This window comes from Phocoena phocoena, chromosome 6, assembly GCF_963924675.1.
Source record: "Phocoena phocoena chromosome 6, mPhoPho1.1, whole genome shotgun sequence".
Taxonomy (NCBI): domain Eukaryota; kingdom Metazoa; phylum Chordata; class Mammalia; order Artiodactyla; family Phocoenidae; genus Phocoena; species Phocoena phocoena.
Window position 1 is genome coordinate 84,084,328 of NC_089224.1, and position 20,580 is coordinate 84,104,907.

The 20,580-nt window shown below is 37.8% G+C and overlaps 1 protein-coding gene across 1 annotated transcript in view; it reads left to right on the top strand.

Annotated features, from left to right (window-relative positions):
* The window catches only part of TMEFF1 (transmembrane protein with EGF like and two follistatin like domains 1), a 93,894-nt gene that overhangs the window by 17,891 nt on the left and 55,423 nt on the right, over nt 1-20,580 (top strand). Inside the window, exon 2 of the mRNA XM_065878790.1 lies at nt 8,397-8,506. Within this exon, the coding sequence (XP_065734862.1) occupies nt 8,397-8,506 (110 nt within the window). The remainder of the gene's footprint in view (nt 1-8,396; nt 8,507-20,580) is intronic.

A 20,580-nucleotide genomic window follows, 5' to 3' on the forward strand; every position in this document is an offset into this window, starting at 1 on the left:
TGGTGCAAACACAGCCCCTGTTAACCAACTTTTGTGTTTTCCTGGCTGGATTTTCCTATATGTGTTTGTTTGTTTGTTTTTTTTTTTTTTTTGCGGTACGTGGGCCTCTCACTGCTGTGGTCTCTCCCGTTGCGGAGCACAGGCTCTGGATGCGCAGGCTCAGCGGCCATGGCTCACGGGCCCAGCCACTCCGCGGCATGTGGGGTCTTCTCGGACCAGGGCACGAACCCATGTCCCCTGCATCGGAGGTGGACTCTCAACCACTGCGCCACCAGGGAAGCCCCTTATATGTGTTTTTTATACATTAGCTTGGTGTATGTGTATAGCTTTGTCTTCTGCCTTTTCACTTGACATTCATCAGCTATTTCCACATTGCTATATAATATATACAACCTTTTAAACAGCTGTTTAATGTTCCATGGCTGTGTCACACCATTTCCTGGTGATATTTTAATGTTTAAATATTTAAACATTAAATATTCTTAATATTTCCACTGTTTTCAGTGTAGAGATCATGGAACTGTCTTGTAGGCAGTTGGATATGGGGTCGTGAACAAGCTGGGGTTTTTTTGGGAGTGAAAGCATCCTACAGGGGTCCTGTAAGACTGGATTGGTATGCAGGTTTTCCCAAATACTATTAACATCTAGAGAATGAGAATAAACCCATTGAAATTTTCTTAAGAACGACGTACAGAGTTTGAACATGTCCTCGAGGGGAGTCAATAAGGAATCAACTGGCGATGAACTGAAAATTTCCACGTGTTGATAAGTACTTAAAGAATACTTATTGTTAAGTATTCTTTAAGTATTCATTTATAGGACTTTGCCCAACAATGCTCTGAAGGCTGGAAATAGCACTGGCAAAAGCAGATGAAGTGGCTTTAATAAGGTTGGGGAAAAGCAACTGAAAACTTGAGTGGTGGGAGTGCATGAGAATGCTGAGAGAGAAGTAAAGTGAGATATCACAATGGGATGGCTGAGGGCAGAACATTTTTATGTATGGTAGGAGCCGTCTTGTCTCAGCGCTTTAAGATTCTGGTAGTTGGTTAATCAAAGTTTTTTAAGTGTGGAGTCACAAAATAATTCATAAATGCATGTAGCGTTTTAACTTAAAAACATGTATTTATTAAACAGTATTTTGAAAGAGGGCCCAGAATTTTTCTTTGAGAAGAGCTGGAATTTCCCCTTTCTTGAATAAACCAGATTCATAATGCATTGAGTACACATTCCGGTTTTAATGTCTTTAAAAAGGAACTTAAAGACTTGTGGATACAAAAATCTAGGTTTTTATCTTGCCTACACCTAAGGCAATAGCTATTTGTAAAAAGCAACTCACCTTAAGTCTTTCTGTAGCATTCAATTTTGCTTTCATAGAAACAATTTATTTTCACTCTTATGAAGAGTTGAAACCAACAGAATTATAATAACAAATACAGTTGGCATACACAAGCTGTATAACATACATAACTGACTCTTGAAGCACAAGAGCTGCTCTCCTGGTTGGAGCTAAAGTACTCATGAATGTTCTAGAGAGCGACCTAGTAGCCTTGAGGATTCATTGAGCCATGGGCATTGGTTTGTATGTTTTACAGAGAAAAGCACACTTTGGTTAATCTGGAGAGTTGATTAAATTGGGAGTAAATTCTAAGAGTGACATGGACTGAGCAGTAGGAGAAGGGAAAAGAAGTGATTAAAAGGGAAGTGGTCATAGAGTTGGGGGGATAATCAAGATTATTCGTTTGGAAGGGGAGACCAGGTGTGTCAACTGCTGTAGAAAGGTCAAGAAAAGAGTTGTAAGACTAAGAAAAAAGGTATGGATCTTTAGAATAGAGGTCATGTTGACCTTTGATAGAGTTTTGATATGAAGGGGGAAGAAGCCAGGCTTTCTAGAGGTTAAGACATTATTAAAAGAGGGGCACCCACTCTGAGCCAGGACTTGACATAAACTTGGAGGCAATATATTTAGGTCCTCCTATTGAAATGAAAAACAGCCGTAGTAATGTGCAGAGATCTTGCAGATTGCTGCTTATTTGACTGACTTTCTTTATCATGATTGTGTTAGAGAATTAAATGTAAAGCCTTTCATTTTATCTTTTATAGTGGATCTAACCCAGGGGTGATTTTGTTCCCTAGGGGACATTTTGTAATGTTGAGACATTTTTGGTTGTTACAGCTGGTCCTACTGGCATCTAGTGAGTGGAGGTCAGGGATGTTGCTGAACATCCTGCAGTGAACAGGATAGCCCCCGCCCCCAACAAAGAAGTAGCTAACCCAAAATGTCAGTAGTGCCGAGATTGAGAAGCCCTCAATTCTGTCATAACATTTCCAAAGTTAATTCACTTTTGGCTCCTGTAATTTCTAGCTAACTCATAAGATCCTCCAACTACCTTCTGTTTAATTGGAACGGTGGTAGGAAAGTCACATCATTCTGGAGTGCTAATAGGTCTCCTTTTGAACTGCAGCCTGAACCTAGTTAGTGCTGCCAAAAGTTGGAGATTCTGGCAGTTCAGGTTCACAGTAAGTAGGGTTCCTTCGCTTACCGTGTATTGTTCCCCAGCTTTGAAATGTTAATGAAAATTGAGACAGGTTTTACATTTAGAGAATTATATGTCTGGCACATTTGTAACCAGAGCAAAGTATTTCTGTTTCGAGCCACTCTGCTGAGTGATTCCTTGTGTAAAATATTTCTATTTGGAGAACTGAGTTTTGAGGGCCTTAGAAATGGCTCATCCTTTTTGCTGAATTTCCATTTTGGGCTCAGGAAGGCAGGTGTGTAATTATCATCATCACTGACAGGTAGTAGAGTGCCCTGTTGATGCCTGGTACTGAACAGAATACTTGAAAAGAAGTAACATTCAGAAGATGATCCCAATATAGAATTCCTACTATACTGAGTTTGAGCTAAGGCAGTAGTTCTCAAATTTGGGAGGAGTCAGAGCACCAGAAAGTCATGATGCTCTTGATAATGTAATTTTATCATGTAAACTGTGATGTAGCACCAGATTATTTAAGACTTTCCTTAGAAATGTTTATCTTAAATTTACATGCAATCATTATGTCGGGATTGTCTTTAACTTACATGTATCAGTGACCTGACAATAGTGGCTTAAATGATAGGGACTTTATGTGTTCATTTCCCGTAACAGTAAGTCTGGAGGGATGAAATCCAGGGTGGGTGTGGTGATTCCATAATTCTCTCCACACTCTTGCTCCTGTCTGTCTGGTCTACCATCTTTAGCTCGTAGCTTTCACCTTCATGCATGTAAGATGGTTTCCACAACCTTAGGCAAGAGGTTTACTTTCCAAACAGAACAAAGAATGGAATAAGGAAGGAGGAATGGACAGTGCTTATATATCAACTGTGGTACACAGCAAGGGATTTGGGGAAATAGATTACTTAGCTGAGTACCTTGTTTCCCAGAACAAAATTGGGGTTCCCTTACTAAGTAAGAAGGAGAGAATAGATCCAAAGTAGGCAATTAGCCACGACGGCCACAATGACAAAACAATTTAAAGTGTATGTTCATGAGCTTGTGACATTCATGATCTTGTGTTCTCATAAAACACTGTTGGAGGACTTCCCTGGTGGTGCAGTGGTTAAAAATCCGCCTGCTAATGCAGGGGACACGGGTTTGAGCCCTGGTGCGGGAAGATCCCACATGCTGCGGAGCAGCTAAGCCTGTGCGCCACAACTCCTGAGCCTGCAGTCTAGATGCCGTGCTCTGCAACAAGAGAAGCCACCACAGTGAGAAGCCCACGCACCTCAACAAAGTGTAATCCCCGCTCACCGCAACTAGAGAAAGTCTGTGCAGCAGCAAAGACCCAATGCAGCCAAAAAAAAAAAAAGATACATTAAAAAAATAAAACACTGTTGGAATTTTTCTATTAATATTCTTTACTTATTTGTTGAACATTGGTTTTGTTGACAGCTAGCAAGGAAGTAATCTCAGATAGTGAGGGTTTAAGAAATCTAAGTGAAAAAAAAACTCACTTAAAATGAGAAAATTCTCTCTATTGAAGCTTTTCTTTTTCAAATGAGTAACTGAAATTCTACTTGATTTTAATGAAGGTACATTATAGTCTAGGACATGAGTTTTCCTAAGGAACATGGTTTGGGAACCACTGATAATTAATATTTATGCGTACTATTAAATTATTTGTGTCTCTGCTTTCACTTATGTTGTTCATAGATAAGAACATTCTTTTCTCTCTCTTTTAATATTACCACATGTTGTGGGCAATTAAAACAATGCCATTTCTAAATTTTGTGTAATGATCCTATCTATATTAGTTTTATAATCAGAAAAAGTCTTACTAATTTTTCAAGGTCAGTGAAAGTCTTGCCATCTTTGACACTGCACCCTATACTTCAAATCTATTTTTATTTCCTACTTCTTGAAACTCCTAGAGCAAACATAGTCTGTACAACACAATTTCCCCCTTATTATGGACTATATTTATATTGAATTAATCACTTATTGTTCCATATGTTAGCAAGATCATAAGCTCCCTGTTATGTTCTTTCCAGTGTATCCCAAATTCTTAGCATAATATTAGATACATAGGAGAGACATAATTGCTTCCTGATCAACTAACTACATAATCACATTTACCACATTAACACACATGAAAATAGCATGGATTTGATAGCAAGATAGGTGTAAAATAAAACTGACAAGTAACCAGTATGATCAGAATTTTATGACTTTTCACTCTTACCTGTTAATGTAGGACCTCTAGCTCCCACAGAATGCCTCCTTGCCAAGTTTATTTTTGGACTTACCCAGGGGTGTACCATGTAGGCTCACTAACGTATTCTGGCCGCTGCCACACAGCATGTCTTGTTTTTCTTGTGATGTTAGCTGCCCCTGAAGTTGCGCATTGGAACCTGCCCCTAGATATCAGAGGTGTACCTTGGAGCCTGACACCACTGTCTCCTTGGCTTTGTGCTGGCCTGCCCAGGTGTGCTGCGCCGGGGATGGTGAGGTGTCCTAGCCCCTTTTCTATCCCTCTTATATCTTGTCATGTGGGTATGAAAGTGGAGCTCTTTGTGTCTTGTTGCCTCAGAGCTTTTTTTAGTTTGTTTTTAATTTTTATTGAAGTTAGTTGATTTACAATGTTGTGTTAGTTTCAGGTGTACAGCAAAGTGAATCAGTTATACATGTATCCACTTTTTTTTTTTTTTTTACATTTTCCTATATAGGCCCTTACGAGAGTATTGAGTAGAGTTCCCTGTACTATATACAACAGGTTCTTATTAGTTGTCTATTGTATATATAGTAGTGTGTATATGTCAATCCCAATCTCCCAATTTATCCCTCCCCCCATCCCCATGTAACCATATGTTTGTTTTCTACATTCGTGACTCTACTTCTGTTTTGTAAATAAGTTCATTTGTGCCCTTTTTTTTTAGATTCCACATATAAGCGATATCATATGATATTTGTCTTTCTGTGTCTGACTTACTTCACTCAGTGTGACAATCTCTAGGTCCACCCATGTTGCTGCAAATGGCATTATTTCTGTTCTTTCTTATGGCTGAGTAATATTCCATTGTATATATGTACCACATCTTCTTTTTCCATTCCTCTGTTGATGGACACTTAGGTTGCTTCCATGTCCTGGCTATTGTAAATAGTGCTGCAGTGAACATTGGGGTGCATGTATCTTTTTGAATTATGGTTTCTCCAGGTATTTGCCCAGGAGTGGGATTGTTTGGGTGCTTCAGAGTTTTTAGTGAAAGGCATTCTTTAGTTTCTCATTGTTAGCCTCTCTGTCTCCGTCATGGTGACCCTTTGGGGCCGTCCGGATGAGATACCACCCTGTGCTTGGGATCACTCCTCCTTTCCAACCAAGGCTTTGTTTATCAGGCTGAGCTTTTCTGCCTCACTTTAGTAAGGATGATTATTCTCTAAAAATGTTCCTTCGTCCCTCATGCAAACAGATGCTTGAACAACTCTCACAGAGATGTGAGAATCTTAGTGGCAGGGAGGGTTTAGGCTCCAGATTGCAATCTTGTTGTGCTTTTAAAATGCAACAGGTAAAACATTGCAACTCAAAAGAATCTCAAGCCAGGATAGCAAGTCTTAACTCAGAGCATGATCTTGACCCATGGACAAAATAAAAACTTTATTCTTGTTTGGTATGTGTGATTGTATTGGAACCCAGTGTGAACTTTAAGGCTACAAAGAAAAGAAATAAGAGAAATACACTAAATTTTATTTCTCAAATTGTGCAATTGTTTTTATTTCTATGGTCCCTTAAATTGATGAAGCCTGTGGTTGAGCAAAGATATTATGCATTCTTATCTTCTTTTCCAGAGCAGTTCTTTATTAATGTATAGTTATCTTCTTTGGGTTTTAAAATGTACATTAGACAGTAACTGGAACCTGGACCTTGTGCAGGTTCCCAGTAGGAATGTAGGCAGATTGAAAAAAGCAACCCCCACACTTAAGATTGAGCCTCAGGAGCTAATGCAAGAGGTTAAGTGGGGAAGAGAAGAACAAGCAAAAAGTGGGAGATGAGGAAAACCAAGAACGTAAAGCCTCCAGAGCCAGGATGAAAGAATAGAAAGATGGTCATTTGTGCCTTGAATAGTGAGAGAAACAGAGAGAGCAACAAAACAGCTGCATTAGTTTCCTGTAGTTTTCATTTCTACTCATCTTTTTTTTTTTTTTTTTTAAATAAATTTATTTATTTGTTTTTGGCAGTGTTAGGTCTAAGTTTCTGTGTGTGGGCTTTCTCTAGTTGTGGCGAGCGGGGGCCACTCTTCATCGCGGTGTGCGGGCCTCTCACTGTCGCAGCCTCTCTTGTTGTGGAGCACAAGCTCCAGACGCGCAGGCTCAGTAGTTGTGGCTCACGGGCCCAGTCGCTCCGCGGCATGCGGGATCCTCCCAGACCAGGGCTCGAACCCGTGTCCCCTGCATTGGCAGGCAGACTCACAACCACTGCGCCACCAGGGAAGCCCTTTTTATTTTATTTTATTTTATTTTATTTTACACATAGCTTGAACTTTAGAGCAATCCAATTTTGTGCACCTGAGATCCATTTAAGGAAAAGAAGAAAAAATTTTTGTAACCAATAGTTACATAGACATATGCTTACTTTAGTGCAGTGCTTGGTGCAGAGTGGTTTCTCAAATAAGTACTGTGACTATCAGCTCCTTGTGTATTTAGGTACTTGACTGCCAGCTCGTTGGAGGGTCAACTAGGAGGAGGAGACTTGAGACACATTGCAGAGCACTGAGGCCAAGTGGGGCAGAGAGAGGTCAACCAGGACAGATGTCACTAGATAGAGAAGTAGAGTGTCCTTGACTCAGTCCACCGAGTCCTGATTTGAAGTCTAGAAGTAGAAAACAACCAGGGATGAAGGATTGCTGGAGAAAAGCTCACTGAGATCTGTTTGCCAAGACCTTGTCTCCATCTAGAGCTGCATGAGATCTTGTACTCTTTCCAGAGTCTCTCAGCTATTGAGCCACAGGGTCACAAGCTAACTTAGGCCTCTCTGCTCCCAGACTCATGAGTTCACCTCTACACTGGGATGAATTTTTAAGCAACCATTTGTTTACTGTTTGTATAAGTGCATTTGTTGTTATCGCTCTCATTCCCGGTAGGGAGGATATGAAAATTGTCTTTGTAGTGGTTTCCACCCAATTCCATGTGATTGGCTGCTTTACTTAGCATTAACCTGGAAGCAGTTTATTAGGTTTCCTAGAGAGATTATTTTGATCGTTCCAGAATAAGACTGACAGTTTTGGAACAGGCACAGAATGACCACAGAATACTAGTATTATTGATAGGCTCTGCTTCCTGTGGTAGTAAAATTAAATCAGTCATTTAAAAAATTTAAGTTGAGAAAGATTTTGAATCTTTCTTTGCATGTAAATGCTCCATATGTACCTGTTGTATGAGATTCAAGCTTACTTCATAATTCTTTTGTAATTAAAACTGTTTATTTGTTCTAGAGTGAATAATGATCATCCAAAACTTATTTTGGGTACCAGAAGAATCAAGATTCTTTTTAGTTATTATTTTTTATCCTTAAAAGTAACTTAAACACTAGAAAAATAATCTAAAATGTTAAGACAATAGTAAGAAGACTGTCTTAAGCTCTTGGCAGGAAAAATATAAAGATTCTTTGGATTTATCTTTGGGAATTATATGAAATCCTGAAATTTTGAGTTTTATTTTTCTTTGCTTTTATATACTTTTAGGCATATTATTATGTAGGACTCTGCAGAATCTTGAACATCTTGTGTCCAGTAGAACTTGTTTTTTGTATGTTGTGTCTTATTATTATACTTGTGAATGAGGTGTAAAGATTTTTTCTTTTATTTATATATGTACCTTTGGATAAAAAAGACAAATATATATGAAACAATGTTTCCTCTTTTACAGAATTAAATGTGAGAGAATCTGATATAAGAGTTTGTGATGAATCATCGTGTAAATATGGAGGAGTCTGTAAAGAAGATGGAGATGGTTTGAAATGTGCATGTCAATTTCAGGTAAGGAAATCAAGTCTCTTTTCAAAATTTTACATTTGTCATGTTTTGTAATTCCACGTTTTTCAAATTAAAAAGCTTATTAAAACACCTTGAACCCCACAGGAAATTTGGGTTGACAGCCCACTGATTCTTTTTTGTCAGATGAAATGCTCTTATTTGTACCTTCCATGCTTCTTTTCTTGAATTACGGGGGCAGACTGGCTCTAATAGAATGTGAAAATGCCTTGAAAAATATATTAAAGTTCTATTCAAATGTAAGGTATAATTGTCACTGAAAGGAAATAAAGTACAGATTGCAGTAGAGTCACTTATTTAAAATGTTGGCCTTTTTTCCCATTTCCTTTTTTTTCTAGTCTATCTCCCTTCCATTCTTATTTGCTGCTGTCTCATCTTTTTAGGCCAAAGAACATGACTGATTTGGTACCTCAGGGTAGATCAGGGTTAGTGATGGACTAGAAAGGGGAACCTCAAACCAAGTGTGAATATCTTTGCTTTTCAAATGCTGTTTTAGTTGTGATTTTGTTGTTTAAAAAAACAAAAGGAATGGAAATGAAATGTGTTACATTCAATTCTTCTTCTTCTTTTTTTTTTTTGGCTGCACCACCTGGCTTAAGGGGTCTTAGTTCCCTGACCAGGGATTGAACCCGCACCCTAGGCAGTGAAAGCACACAGTCCTAACCACTGGACCGCCAGGGAATTCCCTCAATTCTTTTTTTTGTTTATTTTCCGTGATTAAGTTATAATCTGGCTTCAGAATATTGTTCACAAGATGGTCCCTTATTAAGGATTTGAGATGAGACAAAGAAGGAACTAGAATTTTTTAAACTCATAATCTTATTCTAACTGTACCCACCATTTTGGATTTTAAAGGTAGGAAAGGGAACAGATCAGGAATAAAAGCATAGGATAGTCAGTTACTTCTAGTAACCCTATAACTTCAGGCATGTTTTTGTATGATCCATCTGAAAAGAGAAGGCATATTTCCCACCCTTTCTTATGATATTGTAATGAGAATTAAAATCAGAAAGGGAGCTTGAATATGAAGCCTTTTTGAAAACTATTAACTATCATGTTTATTTTCATTAAAAGAAGTAGAAAGTTTAAGTAAAGGAGGAAGGGTTGGGGAGTGTACTGTTGACCAGCCAAAAAGGTTGTTCTTGGTCAAAAGGGACTTTACAATCCACTATTTATTCACACTAGCCACCTTTGAAGTCACTTAGCTAACCTTGTGCCCACCCCTCCATGGTTGCTCATGTAACAATAGTCAGGCCAGTGTAACTACTATATATAAAATAGATAATCAACATGGACCTACTGTATAGCACAGGGAACTCTATTCGGTAATAACCTACATGGGAGAAGAATCTGAAAAAGAATGGATATATTTATACGTATAACTGAATCACTTTGCTGTATACCTGAAACTGACACAAAATTGTACATCAACTATATTCTAATATAAAATAAAAATTAAGTTAAAAAAATAGGTGGTGATGTGTCTGACTGCCCTCCTTCTCCCTAAACCTTCTTAAAAATGATAGTAACTAATGTGGGCTTCTTTCCTTAAAAGAAGGTGTTGGTGTACATGGTGTATACCAAGCCCTCGTGAACTTTTACTTCTTCCTATTCTTCACATTATATAAGTTTTATTGACCTATCTCAAGGGTCACTAATCCTTTCTTCTGTCATCTCCATTCTGCCCATCCAGTGAGTCTTTAATTTCAGATATTTTATTAAGAATTTATAGTTTCTATTTATCTGAGATTTCCTGTCTTTTCATTCATTACAAGAATATTTTCCTTGAGCATAGATATTGCTGCTTTAAAAATCTTTGCCAATTTCAACGTCTGGGACATCTTAGGGATCATCTCTGTTGATTGCCTTTTCATTTGAGAATGCGTTATATTTTCTTGTGTTTTTTTTTCATATTTATTTTGAATATATCCTACACATTGTGAATGATATGTTTTTGAGTGTTTGAATTATGTTCCTCTGTGTATTGTCATTTTTGAAACAGTTAAATTGGCTGAACTTACACTGCAGACTCTGTTTTTCCCGTTGGGGGTAGAAACACAAATATCATTTCTTTTAGCTGGGCTACTTGGAGTGTGCCTCATGAGTGTTTCGTTCAGAGGTCAGCCACAGAATCTGGGACTCTGTGCTCCCTCTCTCCTTTCTGGGATTTTCTCTCTCACTTTCCAGTGACTTTGGTTCTTCATGCCACAAAGATTGCAGGTTTTTGTTGGTGTTTCAGGCATCCTGTCTGGGGAAAACTGGGGCTGTTCCCTTCTTCCAACTGTCTTATATTTCCTTAGGTTAAATTCTTTGACGTGGAATTGTTGGGCCAATGAGATGTTCATGTACAAATTAACATTCTCACTAAGAGCAGTGTATCAGGCTGCTTGTCTCCTTTCAACCTCTTGGTAGTGGATTTTGTCAGTCCTTTAAAATTATATAAATCTGAAAGGGAAAAAGCTTTTTTATTTGCATTTGATTACTAGGGAAATTGGAAATGTGCCATAAACTTATTGACCATTTTTTGTGAATTAATATTTCATATTCTTTGTTCATTTTTAGTATTTTCTTTTTCCCTTGTGTTGATTTGGGAAGACATGTGTATACACTATATATAATATACTATTTGTGTCCTTAAAATATTGCTTACTGTGCTGAGCATTTTATATCCATTGACTATTCTAAATATTTTATATATATATATATATATATATATATATATATATATATATATATATATAAGTTTACATAACTCATAAACTCTCATGAGAACCTATGATGTAGGTACCATTTTGATACATTTTTTAGAAGAGTGATATATGCCCATAGTAAGCAACTGAAACATTTTATAAGATATATAATATAATGAAAAAATGTCTTCCTTCCATTCTAGAGTACCAGTTGCAACATCTGTTAATTCTTAAACTTCCTTCTAGAAATATTCTGTTATACAAACACATAGGTGTTTTAATTTCTCTTTTAAGTACTAAATCACTTAATAGTATTTACCTTAGAGATGGTTACTTTTAGTTTATATAGATTAATAAAAAGAGTTCTGTATTTTTAAAAAGTTATCCTAGTGTCATTTTAATTTTCATTTTGTTTATATTTTCTGATATAAAGAAGTTTAAAATTTTCATTTCATATTTATATTTGTCTTTATGATTCTGCTGTTCATTCTTTGAAAGTCTTTCCCTGCATCTCTAAGATTATGAAGCCTTTTTGACCTTTTGACCAGCTAGAGAATCTTCTCATGATCTGTCTGGAATCCCTTGTATTCTTACCTTGCGTCAAAGCAAGAAAGGAAAATAAAAGTTAGTTTAGATTGGTAGTCATTTATCCAGTGCTTACTTTGTGCTAGGCACTAGGCTAGGTGCTAGAGATATAAGGATGTTTAAAGACAAGTTGCTTGCTTTGTAGGAGCAAACTGCCTAAGGGCTTATAGTGTGATTTGATCCTGCTTCTGAGCGAACCTTTCTTTGACTCCCCTGCCTTCTTACAAGCTTATAAATCTGTTCAAGTTAGACTTAGGTTCGTGCCAGTTTAAGAACAATGACCTCACATGCCCACTAAACACTACTCTGCCGGATGCTTTAGCAGCATCTTTCAATTCATTTAAAAACCTTGCTTATGAGGAGATTGGTTCAAGATGTCAGAGTAGAAGGACGTGTGCTCACTACCTCCTGCGAGAACACATGAATCACAACTAACTGCTGAACAGTCATTGACGGGAAGACAGTGGAACTCACCAAAAAAGATACCCCATGTCCAAAGACAAAGGAGAAGCCACAATGAGATGGTAGGAGGGGTGCAATCACAATAAAATCAAATCCCATAACCACTGGGTGGGTGACTTATAAACTGGAGAACAGTTATACCACAGAAGTCCACCCACTGGAGTGAAGGTTCTGAGCCCCACATCAGGCTTCCCAACCTGGGGGGGGTCTAGCAACGGGAGGAGGAATTCCCAGAGAATCAGACTTTGAAGGCTAGTGGGATTTGATTGCAGGACTTATACAGGACTGGGATCTTGGAGGGCACACACAAAGTAGTGTGTGTATCAGGACCCAGGGAGAAGGAGCAGTGACCCCACAGGAGACTGAACCAGACCTACCTCCTAGTGTTGGAGGGTCTCCTTCAGGGGTGGGGGGTGGCTGTGGCTCACTGTGAGGGCAAGGACACTGGCAGCAGAAGTTCTGGGAAGTACTCCTTGGCATGAGCCCTCCCAAAGTCTGCCATTTGCCCCACTGAAGAGCCTGTAGCCTCCAGTGCTGGGTCACCTCAGGCCAAACAACCAACAGGGAGAGAACTCAGCCCCACCCATCAGCAGACAATCAGATTAAAGTTTTACTGAGCTTTGCCCACCAGAGCAACACCCAGCTCTACCCACCACCAGTCCCACCCATCAGGAAGCTTGCACATGCCTCTTAGATAGCCTCATCCACCAGAGGGCAGACAGCAGAATCAAGAACTACAATCCTGCCTGTGGATGAAAGCCACATTCACAGAAAGACAAAATGAAAGGCAGAGGACTATGTACCAGATGAAGGAACAAGATAAAACCCCAGAAAAACAACTAAATGAACTGGAGCTAGGCAACCTTCCAGAAAAAGAATTCAGAATAATGATAGTGAAGATGATCCAGGACCTCAGAAAAAGAATACAAGCAAAGATCGAGAAGATGCAATAAATGTTTAACAAAGAGCTAGAAGAATTAAAGAACAAACACCTAGAAGAATTAAAGAACAAACAAACAAACGAGATGAACAATACAATAACTGAAATGAAAAATAAAATAGAAGGAATTAGTGGCAGAATAACTGAAGCAGAAGGATGGATAAATGACCTGGAAGACAGAATGGTGGAATTCAATGCCATGGAACAGAATAAAGAGAAAAGAATGAAAAGAAATGAATACAGCCTAAGAGATCTCTGGGACAACATGAAGTGCACCAACATTCACATTATAGAGGTCTCAGAAGGAGAAGAGAGAGAGAAAGGACCTGAGAAAATATTTGAAGAGATTACAGTGGAAAACTTCCCTAACATGGAAATAGCCACCCAAGTCCAGGAAACGCAGAGAGTCCCAGGCAGGATAAACCCAAGGAGAAACATGCCGAGACACATAGTAATCAAACTGACAAAAATTAAAGACAAAGAAAAATTATTAAAAGCAACAAGGGAAAAATGACAAATAACATACAAGGGGACTCCCATAAGGTTAACAGGTGATTTCTCAGCAGGAACTCTACAAGCCAGAAGGGAGTAGCACAATATATTTAATGTGTTGAAAGGGAAGAACCTACAACCAAGATTACTCTACCTAGCAAGGATCTCATTCAGATTTGATGGAGAAATCAAAAGCTTTACAGACAAGCAAAAGCTAAGAGAATTCAGCACCACCAAACCAGCTCTACACCAAATGCTAAAGGAACTTCTCTAAGTGGGAAACACAAGAGAAGAGAAGGACCTACAAAAACAAACCCATAACAATTAAGAAAATGGTAATAGGAACATACATATTGATAATTACCTTAAACATGAATGGATTAAATACTCCAACCAAAAGACACAGGCTTGCTGAATGGCTACCAAAACAAGAGCCATATATATGCTGTTTACAAGAGACCCACTTCAGACCTAGGGACACATACAGAATGAAAGTGACGGGATGGAAAAAGATGTTCCATGCAAATGGAAATCAAAAGAAAGCTGGAGTAGCAATACTCATATCAGATAAAATAAACTTTAAAATAAAGAATTTTACAAGAGACAAGGAAGGACACTACATAATTGTAGTAGGGATCAATCCAAGAAGAAGATATAACAGTTATAAATCTCAGTACATAAGGCAACTGCTAAAAGCTATAAAAGAGGAAATCGACAGTAACACAGTCATAGTGGGGGAGTTTAACACCTCACTTACACCAATGGACAGATCATCCAGACAGAGAATTAATAAGGAAACACAAGCTTTAAATGACACAATAGACCAGATAGATTTAATTGATATTTATAGGCCATTCCATCCAAAAACAGCAGATTACACTTTCTTCTCAAGTGCACACTGAACATTCTCCAGGATAGATCACATCTTGGGTCACAGATCAAGCCTCGGTAAATTTAAGAAAATTGAAATCATATTGAGCATATTTTAGGACCACAATGCTTTGAGATTAGAAATCAGTTACAGGGAAAAAAGCATAAAAAATACAAACACATAGTGGCTAAACAATACGTTACTAAATAACCAAGAAATCACTGAAGAAATCAAAGAGGAAATAAAAACATACCTAAAGACAAATGACAACAAAAATACGATGATCCAAAACCTATGGGGTGCAGCAAAAGCAGTTCTAAGAGGGAAGTTTATAGCAATACAATCCTACCTCAAGAAACAAGAAAAATCTCAAATAAACGATCTAACCTTACACCTAAAGGAACTAGGAAAGAACAAACAAAACCCAAAGTTAGTAGAAGAAAGAAATCATAAAGACCAGAGCAGAAATAAATGAAACAGAAACAAAGAAAACAATAGCAAAGATCAATAAAACTAAAAGTTGGTTCTTTGAGAAGATAAACAAATTTGATGAACCTTTAGCCAGACTCATCAAGAAAAAGAGGGAGAGGACTCAAATAAATAAAATAAGAAATGAAAAAGGAGAAGTTACAACAGACACCGCAGAAATACAAAGCATCATAAGAGACTACTACAGGCAACTCTATGCCAATAAAATGGACAACCTGGAAGAAATGGACAAATTCTTAGAAAGGTATAACCTTCCAAGACTGAACCAGCAAGAAATAAAAAACATGAACAGACCAATCACAAGTAATGAAATTGAAACTGGGATTAAAAATCTTCCAACAAACAAAAGTCCAGGGCCAGAAGGCTTCACAGGTGAATTCTATCCAACATTTAGAGAAGAGCTAACACCCATCCTTCTCAAACTCTTCCACAGAATTTCAGAGGAAGGAACACTCCCAAACCCATTCTATGAGGCCATGATCACCCTGATACCAAAACCAGACAAAGATACTACAAAAAAAGAAAACTACAGACCACTATCACTGATGAATATAGATGCAAAAATCCTCAACAAAATATTAGCTAACAGAATCCAACAACACATTAAAAGAATCATATACCATAAGGTTGCAGGATGCAAAATTAATGCACAGAAATCTCTGGCATTCCTATACACCAACAATGACAAATCAGAAAGAGAAATTAAAGAAACACTCCCATTTACCGTTGCAACAAAAAGAATAAAATACCTAGGAATAAACCTGCCTAAAGAGGTGGAAGACTTGTACTTAGAGAACTATAAAACACTAATGAAAGAAATTAAAGATGACATAAACAGTTGGAGAAATATACCATGTTCTTGGATTGGAAGAATCAATATTGTGAAAATGACTATGTTACTCAAAGCAATCTACAGTTTCAGTGCAATCCCTATCAAACTACCAGTGGCATGCTTCACAGAATTAGAACAAAAAACCTTACAGTTCATATGCAAACACAAAAGACCTCAAATAGCCAAAGCAATCTTGAGAAAAATGGAGATGGAGGAATCAGGCTCCCTGACTTCAAACTATACTACAAAGCTACAGTAATTAAGACAGTATGGTACTGGCACAAAAACAGAAATATAGATCAATGGTACAGGATAGAATGCCCAGAGATAAACCCATGCACCTATGGTCAACTAATCCATGACAAAGGAGGCAAGGATATACAATGGAGAAAAGGTAGTCTCTTCAATAAGTGGTGTTCCGGGGAAACTGGACAGCTACATGTAAAAGAATGAAATTAGAACACTCCCTAACACCATACAGAAAAATAAACTGAAAATTGATTAAAGACTGAAATGTAAGATGAGCACTTTATAACTTTTAGAGGAAAACATAGGAAAAGCACTCTTTGACATAAACAGCAGCAAGATCTTTTTTGACCCACCTCCTAGAGTAATGGAAATAAAAACAAAATAAACAAATGGGACCAAATGAAACTTAGAAGCTTTTGCACAGCAAAGGAAGCTATAAACAAAATGAAAAGACAACCATCAGAATGGGAGAAAATATTTGCAAATGAAACAACAGACAAAGGATTAATGAAACAACAGACAAAGGAGGTCAATATCAAAAAAAAAACAGAACAACAATCCAGTAAAAAAATGGGCGGAAGACCTAAATAGACATTTCACCAAGGAAGACATACAGATGGCCAAGAGGCACATGAAAAGATGCACAACATCACTAATTAATAGAGAAATGCAAATCAAAACTACAATGAGGTATCACCTCACGCCAGTTAGAATGGTCAGTATCAAAAAGCTAGAAATAATAAATGCTGGAAAGGGTGTGGTGAAAAGGGGACCCTCCTACATTATTGGTAGGAATGTAAATTGATACAACCACTATGGAAAACAGTATGGAGGTTCCTTAAAAATCTAAAAGTAGAACTACCATACGACCCAGCAATCCCACTACTGGGCATATACCCTGAGAAAACCATAATTCAAAAAGAGACATGTACCCCAATGTTCATTACAGCAGTATTTCCAATAGCCAGGGCATGGAACCAACCTAAATATCCATCAACAGATGAATGGATAAAGAAGATGTGGCACATATATACAATGGAATATTACTCAGCCATAAAAACAAATGAAATTGAGTTATTTGTAGTGAGGTGGATGGACCTAGAATCTGTCATACAGAATGCAGTAAGTCAGAAAGAGAAAAACAAATACCGTATGCAAACATATATATATGGAATCTAAAAAAAAAAATGGTACTGGTGAACCTAGTTGCAGGGCAGGAATAAAGAGGTAGACATAGAGAATGAATTTGATGACATGGGGTGGGAGGGTGAAGCTGGGGTGAAGTGAGAGTAGCATCGACATATATACACTACTGAATGTAAAATAAATAGCTAGTGGGAAGCAGCAGCACAGCACAGGGAGATCATCTCAGTGCTTTGCGATGACCTAGAGGGGTGGGATAGGGAGGATGGGAGGGAGGCTCAAGAGGGAGGGGATATGGGGACATGTGTATGTATATGGCTGATTTGCTTTGCTGTGCAACAGAAACTAACATGGTATTGTGAAGCAATTATGCTCCAATAAAGATCTATTTTTTAAAAAAAAGGATCATACGCCATGATCAAGTGGGATTGATCCCAGGGATGCAAGGATTCTTCAATGTATGCAAATTAATCAATGTGATACACCATATTAACAAACTGAAAAATAAAAACCATATGATCATCTCAATAAATGCAGGAAAAGCTTTTGACAAAATTCAACATCCATATATGATAAAAACTCTCCAGAATGTGGGCATAGAGGGAATCTACATCAACATAATAAAGGCTGGGCTTCCCTGGTGGCTCATTGTTTAAGAATCTGCCTGCCAGTGCAGGGGACATGGGTTTGAGCCGTGCTCTGGGAAGGTCCCACATGCCGTGGAGCAACTAAGCCCATGTACCACAACCACTGAGCCTGCGCTCTAGAGCCCGTGAGCCACAACTACTGAGCCTGAGTGCCACAACTACTGAAGCCCGCACGCCTAGAGCCTGTGCTCTGTGAGAAGAGAATCCACCTGATGAGAAGCCTGGGCACCGCAATGAAGAATAGCCTCCGCTCGTCGCTTAGCCTGTGCGCAGCAACAAAGACCCAATGCGGCCAAAAATTAAAATAAATAAATAAAATTAAAAAAAAAACAAGACAGAAAAACATAATAAAGCCCATATACAACAAACCCACAGCCAACATCATTCTCAATGGTGAAAAGCTGAAAGCGTTTCCTTTAAGATCAGGAACAAGACAAGGATGTCCACTCTCGCCACTATTATTCAACATAGTTTTGGAAGTCCTAGCCAGGGCAATCAGAGAAGAAAAAGAAATAAAAGGAATACAAATGGAAAAGAAGTAAAACTGTCACTGTTTGCAGATGACATGATACTATACGTAGATAATCCTAAAGATGCCGTCAAAAAAACTACTAGAGCTAATCAATGCATTTGGTAAAGTTGCAGGATACAAAATTAACGCACAGAAATCTCTTGAATTCCTATACACTAACAACGAAAGATCAGAAAGAGAAATTAGGGAATCAGTCATATTCACCATTGCAACAAAAAGAATAAAATCCCTAGGAATAAACCTACCTAGGGAGACAAAAGACCTGTATCTAGAAAACTATAAGACACTGATGAAAGAAATGAAAGATGATACAAACAGATGGAGAGATATACCATGTTCTTAGATGTGAAGAATCAACATTGTGAAAATGACTATACTACCCAAAGTAATCTACAGATTCAATGTAATCCCTATCAAATTAACAATGGCATTTTTTATAGAACTAGAACAAAAAAATCTTAAAATTTATATGGAGACACAAAAGACCCCAAATAGCCAGAGCAATCTTGAGGGACAAAAATGGAGCTGGAGGAATCAGACTCCATGACTTCAGACTACAAAGCTATGGTAATAAAGACAATATGGTACTGGTATAACAACAGAAATATAGATCAATGGAACAGGATAGAAAGCCCAGAGATAAACCCATGCACCTGTGGTCAACTAATCTATGACAAAGGAGGCAAGGATATACAATGGAGAAAAGGTAGTCTCTTCAATAAGTGGTGCTGGGAAAACTGGACAGCTACACGTAAAAGAATGAAATTAGAACATTCCCTAATACCATACACAAAAATAAAATCAAAATGGATTAAAAACCTAAATGTAAGACGAGACACTATAAAACTCTTAGAGGAAAACATAGGAAGAACACTCTTTGACATAAATTGTGGCAAGATATTTTTTGACCCACCTCCCAGAGTAATGGAAATAAAAACAAAAATAAACAGATGGGACCTAATGAAACTTAGAAGCTTTTGCACAGCAAAGGAAAGTATAAACAAGACAAAAAGACAACCCTCAGAATGGGAGAAAATATTTGCAAACGAATCAATGGACAAAGGATTAATCTCCAAAATATATAAACAGCTCATGCAGCTCAATATTGAAAAAACAAACAACACAATCAAAAAATGGGCAGAAGACCTAAATAGACATTTCTCCAAAGAAGACATACAGATGGCCAAGAGAAATATGAAAAGCTGCTCAACATCACTAATTATTAGAGAAATGCAAATCAAAACTACAATGAGGTATCACCTCATACCAGTTAGAATGGGCCTCATCAGAAAATCTACAAACACCAAGTGCTGGGGAGGGTGTGGAGAAAAGAGAAACCTTTTGCACTGTTGGTGGGAATGTAAGTTGATACAGCCACTATGGAGAACTGTATGGAGGTTCCTTAAAAAACTAAAAATAGAATTACCATATGACCCAGCAATCCCACTACTGGGCATATGCCCAGAGAAAACCGTAATTCAAAAAGACACATGCACCCCAGTGTTCATTGCAGCACTATTTACAGTAGCCAGGACATGGAAACAACCTAAATGCCCATCAACAGACGAATGGATAAAGAAGATGTGGTACATATATACCGTGGAATATTACTCAGCCATAAAAGGGAATGAAATTGTGCCATTTGCAGATACGTGGATGGACCTAGAGACTGTCATACAGAGTGAAGTAAGTCAGAAAGAGAAAATCAAATACTGCATATTAACGCATGTGTGTGGAATCTAGAAAAATGGTACAGATGAACCAGTTTGCAAGGCAGAAATAGAGACACAGATGTAGAGAACAAAAGTATGGACAGCAAGGGGGGAAAGTGGAGGGAGGGGGGGTGGTGGTGGTATGAATTGGGAGATTGGGATTGATATGTATACAGTAATACATATAAAAGAGATATTAATAAGAATCTGTATAAAAAAAGAAAATTCAAAAAACCCCCTTGCTTATGATTCCTCATGCTTTCAGTGTTTAATATAAGCTTTCTGGAACATAATTTAAACACATTTTAACAGATAATAACAGGATTTAAAATTCTAAAATTGTTTTGTTCAGCCTGTTGATAAGAGCTATTGCATCTTGCCACATATATAAACAAAGCTGCTTTTATTAATGTTG